The 7,285-nt window shown below is 31.4% G+C and overlaps 2 protein-coding genes across 2 annotated transcripts; one reads left to right on the plus strand and one right to left on the minus strand.

Annotated features, from left to right (window-relative positions):
* The first annotated feature begins 417 nt into the window (after positions 1–417).
* Positions 418–3,963, plus strand: LOC107886193 (chalcone--flavonone isomerase-like). Its single transcript, XM_016810061.2, has 4 exons — positions 418–762; positions 855–1,013; positions 3,225–3,448; positions 3,559–3,963. Exons 1-4 carry the CDS (start codon positions 657–659, stop codon positions 3,751–3,753), a joined length of 684 nt encoding a protein of 227 aa, XP_016665550.1. The 5' UTR covers positions 418–656; the 3' UTR covers positions 3,754–3,963.
* A 1,648-nt stretch (positions 3,964–5,611) lies between these two features.
* On the minus strand, positions 5,612–5,962 carry LOC121225465 (probable receptor-like protein kinase At2g39360). Its single transcript, XM_041109783.1, has one exon. It carries the CDS (start codon positions 5,960–5,962, stop codon positions 5,612–5,614), a length of 351 nt encoding a protein of 116 aa, XP_040965717.1.
* Between the last annotated feature and the right edge of the window lie 1,323 nt (positions 5,963–7,285).

Here is a 7,285-nt window from a genome sequence, read left to right on the forward strand (position 1 = left end):
CCTTCAGATCTCAAAACTTGCTGGACCCTCTTAAGCATTGTGATATCTGAATCCTTTAGTCAAGGCTTTGACCATATCTGGGTTATCAAATTAAATTGTGACATGTTTTTTATATTTGAATGACAAAAAAAATGCTAATATTTAAATAATTATTAATGTAATTTACCCAAGCATTTAATGAATATTTAATCAACAATTACTAATACCATAAGCATTAATATATGTTCATTAAGTTCATTCATTAATTTTTTTCATAAAAATACACCGACATAGCATTTGATTCATTTTTAGAAATTTCAATTTGTGAAATTGAATTTTATGAAATATTATTTATATTAATATATATTTAATAGTTGAAAATTAAATAATAAAACTCATCAAAATAAAATTATCGAATGATGATTTAATAAGAATAATTTATTGGTTTAGTATTACTAATTTTGACTTAGTTGTACGGTGCACCTAAAATACAACGTTAATTAGGCCTAAAACCGGTGGTTGAGCTTCCACGTGACCACTCACGTGCTATATCTACTCCGATCCTCGCCAAGTATTTCCCTACCTACCACCACACACAGAGGCTATATAAAACGCACCGTTTCGCTCCCATTTCCCACCCCTTAAAAACAAAAATAAAGAAGATCAGCTACCGGAAAATGTCTACGTCACCGTCCGTCACCGAACTCCAGGTGGAGAACTTTACGTTCCCTCCGACGGTGAAGCCTCCTGGTTCCACCAAAACTCTGTTCCTTGGTGGCGCAGGTTAGTATTCCGCGCATTCTGTTTTCGGGAGCCGTTTGATTGCTTCATTTGTTTTTTGCTCATGTTAATGGGTCAATGCTAACGTGCACCAGGGGAGAGAGGATTGGAAATCCAAGGGAAGTTCATAAAGTTCACCGCAATTGGAGTTTACCTGGAAGATAGCGCCGTGAATTGCCTCGGCGTTAAGTGGAAGGGTAAGAGCGCGGTGGAGTTAACGGAATCCGTTGAGTTTTTCAGAGACGTCGTTACAGGTAATTTCCAAAATTTTTCTTACGTTTTGTTTATTTGTTGTTTTGTGTTTGGCTGATGGGAAAAGGTAAAAGAAAATTTTGTTTATCGAAATTTGTGCTAAAAAAAAACTGAGAAGAATTATTTTCCTAAAATGTGAGGGAAATGGAAGGAATGCATTGATTATGTTTGCTCATTCTTCATCAATTTCACACATCACTAAACTTTGAATCAAATTTCAAGTTGATCTACAATTTCAAAACATTTTGTCCAGAATTTAAGTTCTTTAAAAAGAAAGTAAATTCACAAAGAGCGGGTGAGAATTAAGACCAGAAAGTTAGAAAAGGACGAGACTTAGCGCCTTTTGGACGAGTTTTGCTTCCACCGCGATACGTTAGCTTCTTTTTTTATATCTTACCCTATATTATTACTATAATATTTAATTTCACTATCACCATTAATCATGGAAAAATGCACTGTCCTTCAAAGAAGCAGTTATTTGTTATTAAAATGGATAAATATTCGTTTTGGTACCTGGATTTGACTTAAAAAATTCAAATGGGTACCTAAGATTTTTTCTTCAATTAGGTATTTAAATTTGACCTCAATGTTTAATTTGGTACCTAATTTTTTCTTGGGTCCAATTAGGTACCTTACCTTAGCTTCATAGTTCAACTCGGTTCAAATAATTAAGTATTAATTTCGAAAAAAAAAACCAAGTTTAGGCACTTAATTGAATCAAAATAAACTTTAAGTACCAAATTGAACCTTGAAGTCAAGTTCAAGTACCTAATTAGACAAAAAAAACATTAGATACCAATTTGAACCCTAAAAACTAAGCTAAAGTACCAAAATATATATTTACCTTATTAAAATTTTATATTTTTCTTTAATATTTATATATTAATTTAAGAGCTGTTATTCTATACATCGAGTAAAATAAACTTCACAAGTAAATTTAATATGACGTCGTTTATTCTTAAAACTCGTGTCTAATTTTTAATTCGCTCGTAAAATCTAAAAATTAAGCACATTTCATAAATTACAATCCTTAAAATTAAAAACTTAATTTAAAAAATTTTAACAAGTTTGACTTTTAATAAGGAAATAAGTACCATAATATATATTTAAGATTATTCTATTCAATATTATACAAAATGACACATAAATATTAGATATGGATATTTTACTATAGGTATCATTAAAACCGGTAAATTTATCAATATAATTATATTTGTCATGCATGTAAAATTTCGAATCGATCTAATATGTCAATCGTTTTGTTCTAAAATATTGTTTATATTAATCTATATTTAACGGTTGAATTTTTTTACTTAAAATAAATAGTAAAAAAAATTTTTACCCCAAACTTAAAATGCATGATCTACAAAAATAGAACTTGAAATATGATTGTTAGATTGTTAAAATATCAATTGTAGAAAAAATTATGGAATGATGTAAAATCATGTTAGTTTTACACTAGTATAAATTAATCTCTTCTCCATATAAAATAGTCTAAATAATTTCAATTTTTCCTATAAATAAAAAATCATAAAAGAACATAAATTGCTTTGAACATTATTTAAAATACGACTATATGATATAGTTATAATTATTATTTTAAGCAGATAAATTGTGCATATTAAAATAAAATTATAACCACAATTGCATCATATAATAACTGTGTTTTAAGTCAATGCAAGTTTAGATATAATGCAATTCCTTTTTTTTTAACATCTATAAGTTAATAAATATTTTTAAACACATTAAATTCAAGTTTCAAGCTGGTATTTAATGTCAAAGCTAATGATTAGATTAATCAAAATATTTGATTAAAATGATATATTTTAATTTAAAGATTTAATTGGAATATTTTTAAAGTTTAAAACCAATTTAAAATTTAGTCGAGTTATTTGGGTGGTTGGTGCAATTAAGCTCTTTTTTTCTTTTTAAGTTGTTCATTTTGAGTCGAGAACCGACAGAGGTATCAATCTGGAGAAGGATTTTGAACTGATAGACTTGAAATTGGTATAGACCGATTGAACCGGTTAAAAATCAATTGAATTGAGATTTTTAAAATTGTTTTAATGTTTGATGGTTTTTTAATCGAATTGATTAGATTGATCTAACTAGCAAACCGATGTTCTTGATTTAAAAAACAATTGAATTTGAGTACAAAGACACTTTATATAGCACTAATATTTGAGAATGGGGGGTGATGTATATGTATGTAGGTGATTTTGAGAAGTTCGTACGGGTGACAATGATATTGCCATTAACGGGTCAACAATACTCTGAGAAAGTATCAGAGAATTGCGTTGCTATTTGGAAATCTCTTGGAATCTACACTGATGCAGAAGCAAAAGCCATTGAACAATTCATTGAAGTCTTCAAGGATGAAAACTTCCCACCTGGCTCTTCCATTCTTTTCACTATTTCAGGCCAAGGTTCCTTGACTGTATGTCCAAATACCTTTTCTAAACAAAAATGGAAATTCTGAATTGCCTAATTGATCAACAGTCCAAATTACTAACATGGGTCAATTTCATTGCTCTAAAACAAATACAGATTGGGTTCTCCAAAGATAGCTCAGTACCAGAAGGTGGGAAAGCAGTGATAGAGAATAAACTACTTGCAAACTCAGTGCTGGAATCCATCATTGGTAAGAATGGAGTTTCTCCTCCAGCAAAGGAAAGCTTGGCATCAAGATTATCACCATTGTTCAATGACTGCGGAGTCGACAGTGAAAAACCTCAGTCTTAGTTGAGTTTCAGTGTCTGTTTCAGACCAGCTGATGTTATTGTTTTCTTAAATCTTGTGTGGTCTTTTTATATAGCAATGAAGCAAATAAATTGTAATTTGAATTCTAGTTTCGAACTCAAATATTCCACTGAATCATCATCTCTGGGTTATCTTTGTTTTCAGGAAATGTTTCCATATTTGAGAATCCAAAGTCTGTATTTTTATGTATTAGTACATTGGCTGCTTACCCTTTTGATCTTGTGCACTGTGATGTTTGGGGGTCATATTCCCGACTCTGTCATGGTGAAAAGACAAATTGGCAAAATAGACTCTAATATTTTTACTCTTCCAAATTTCGGTGGGCCTTCGGATTTGGATGGGTAACTCAGCTCATGTACGAGTTTAGTTTAAAATAGACATTTTATCTTCACAAGAACACCATCAAAATTTTCAAAAACACTTTTTCAGTGTTTTTACCCAATTAATATTAAAAAATAATTAATTATGAAAATGGTATGAGAAATAGATTAATTACGAAAATAGGCATTTACTACAGTTTTCCATCGTGCCACCTGATATATTGGCAGCACCAGACTGAAATGTGACGATCTAAAATATTTAAGGACCTGATATGTAAATTACCCGTTTTGATTGGCTACTGAAAAATGATTTAAGGGTTTAATTGTTTTGTAAACCCTCCTTGTTATCAATTTGATTTACTGGCACGATATAAAATTATAATTATAAAAGCTTTAGAAAAATCTTATTATGTATAAATTATAATTATTAGTTAAATTTATAGTTTCTAGATACAACGTGAGCAAAAGAAAACTACTTTCTTTTTGTTAAGTTTTTTTTTGAACTAATTGGTAGGAGGTCTCTCTACTTTTAGTGTTAAAGGGGAATAAAAGAAAATAATAAACAAGGAGGTCGCGGCACTCTTGAAACCTTATTTCAGTAGACATCTAAATGAGAAATTTATATATTAGGTCTTTGAATACTTTAGGTCATCACATTTCAATCTGGTGCTACCAATATGTCAAACGGCACCGTCAGAACACTGTAACAAATGCCTATTTTTGTAATTAATCAGTTTCTCATACTGCCGGGCCTTTATATATATATATGATATTAATACACTATATTTATTCAAATTCGGCTCGGTTCTAAATATAGACTCAAAATTTTGCATAAACTCCTCATATTTGTAAATGATTAATCTAAGCTTATTTTAGGTCCGCTCGTATTTTTAAAAAAAAAAGATATATATTACTTTTAATTTAAATTTTAGCTGTCTTTTTCTTTTATTAAAATATTATTTTTTTACAACTTAACATAGTTTTTAATGTTTACATGGTATTACATTATTACATATTTAATTTTATGTGACATAAATTACATAATTATGAAAAAAAAATATTACAAAAGTATAAAAACATGTTAGGTTGGACTCGAACGTTAAATGTTAAAATTTAAGCCCGACCTCTATTTTAAGCAAGTCTATTTTTTATTTGCCCAAATCCACTATTCGAACCTTATATTTTTTTTTTCTAAATTCTTACCTATTTCAAGTAGGTCTTCAGGATTAAGCCGGATGACCTAAGTCTACTCCCAACAATATCATTATTATATATGAATTTTGATTTAATTTAATTGTAAATATGAAAATTTTATTTTAGCTCAATTTTCATAAACCACTTATTTGTGCATTAACAATAATATTTATTTGTTGTTCTAAATTTTTGCATAGAATCAAAATAAAATTTTTATGAGTAGAATTAAATTATGAAAGACTGAAATCAACAACTTTAGCATAGTTCTAAATTTCACCTTTTCTCTCGAAAGGGATGGATCAATAACTAGCCTTCCGCAAAGGACTTCAAGCAAAACTACCCCGAAGGATTGAACATGATTTCTGTGTTAGTTTTTGCGTTGTCAAGTATTCCGGGTCGAGATATCCAAAGCTTCCTTTCACCGTCGTACTCACATGTGTCCGATCAGTATCTGGACTGGTCTTTGATACACCGAAATCAGCAACTTTAGCCATGAAATTCATGTCGAGTAGTATGTTAGCAGACTTGACATCGCGGTCAATTACTGACTGTGTTGAACCGATATGAAGATAGTGAAGTCCTTTGGCTGATCCAATGCTTATCTCGAGCCTCTGTCTCCAACTCAAGCCTGGATGACTTGAGCCATATAGATGATTCTTGAGTGTCCCATTCTCCATGTACTCATTGTTGTTCCAATAGGGTCGGAAGCGTGTAAATTATTGTACTAAAAAATCACACAAAGTTCAATTCCCAGGAAAGAGAGGTGGATCACATGGATCTCTTAAATACCAAGTCTTTCCTTAGACAGAATATCCCTTCTATAGTAATTTAATAGCACAATTAAATACTACTATTATACCCTCAAATATTGAAAGAAAAATAGGACAAGAAAGAACACAAGAGTTTTAACGAGGTTCGGTAAATTATACCTACGTCCTCGGGCACTAACACCAGATGATAACTTTACTATCTTCAAAGTATTACAAATAAATAGAATTCCTTAAGAATTCTCAAATGGGAGAAGAGAGAAAACTAAGAGAGAAAGATTGGTTGGGATGGTTGAAATGAGAAATGGTTAGGCCTATTTATAGTTGAAGTTCAGGGACTAACTTGCAAATGGCCTAAAAAATTAGGGACCAAAATTGCAATTATCCCTTTCAACTTTAAACAACTTGCCAACTATTTTTTTTTCTTTCGGTGCCAATTGCACCTCCCACCATTTTTGACTTTTCAACCCCTTTTTTAATTTAACTTATCAACAATCTCCACCTTGAAGATTTGATTAGGATAATCACATCTTCACACACTTCCTTCAACTCCCCAAATTCGATAAAGCTATCTTTTGTAGTGCCTCCAAATGCGCTCTCGAGCGCCATACACCTAAAGGTGCTCAAATTCTCAGGATGTTAATCAAGTTCAAACAATGATTAAACTTGATTGTTGTTACCACCTTGGTCATCATATCTGCGGGATTATCTGTTGTCGGAATCTTCTCAAGTAGAATTTTTCCTTTTTCAAAGACTTCCCGCACAAAGTGATATCTTACGTCGATATGCTTGGTTCTTGAATGATAGACTTGATTTTTCGCTAAATGAATAGCGCTCTGACTGTCACAATATAGACTAATGTGACTTTGAACAACTCCCAAGTCTTTCAATAATCCATTAAGCCAAATAGCCTCCTTAACAGCTTCTGTAACTGCCATATATTCTGCCTCTGTAGTAGACACAGCTACTGTAGACTGTAAGGTAGACTTCCAACTCACTGGGGCTTTCGCAAGAGTAAACAGATACCCCGTAGTTGAACGACGTTTATCTAAATCACCAGCAAAGTCGGAATCAACATATCCAACTACAAACTGACCAAGTGCTTCATCCTGTTCAAAAATTAAACCAACATCTACGGTTTTTCGAAGATACCGTAGAATCCATTTCACAGCTTGCCAATGTCCTTTTCCAGGATCATGCATATACCTGCTCACAACTCCAATAGCTTGTGAA

Source organism: Gossypium hirsutum, chromosome D13 (assembly GCF_007990345.1).
Source record: "Gossypium hirsutum isolate 1008001.06 chromosome D13, Gossypium_hirsutum_v2.1, whole genome shotgun sequence".
Classification (NCBI taxonomy): domain Eukaryota; kingdom Viridiplantae; phylum Streptophyta; class Magnoliopsida; order Malvales; family Malvaceae; genus Gossypium; species Gossypium hirsutum.

Bases quoted from the DNA above. Each gene is read 5' to 3' on its own strand.
- LOC107886193 (XM_016810061.2), top strand. From the start codon at position 657: ATGTCTACGTCACCGTCCGTCACCGAACTCCAGGTGGAGAACTTTACG. The intron at 763-854 runs GTTAGTATTCCG...AACGTGCACCAG, and splicing joins TCTGTTCCTTGGTGGCGCAG to GGGAGAGAGGATTGGAAATC. The intron at 1,014-3,224 runs GTAATTTCCAAA...ATATGTATGTAG, and splicing joins TTTCAGAGACGTCGTTACAG to GTGATTTTGAGAAGTTCGTA.
- LOC121225465 (XM_041109783.1), bottom strand. From the start codon at position 5,962: ATGGAGAATGGGACACTCAAGAATCATCTATATGGCTCAAGTCATCCA.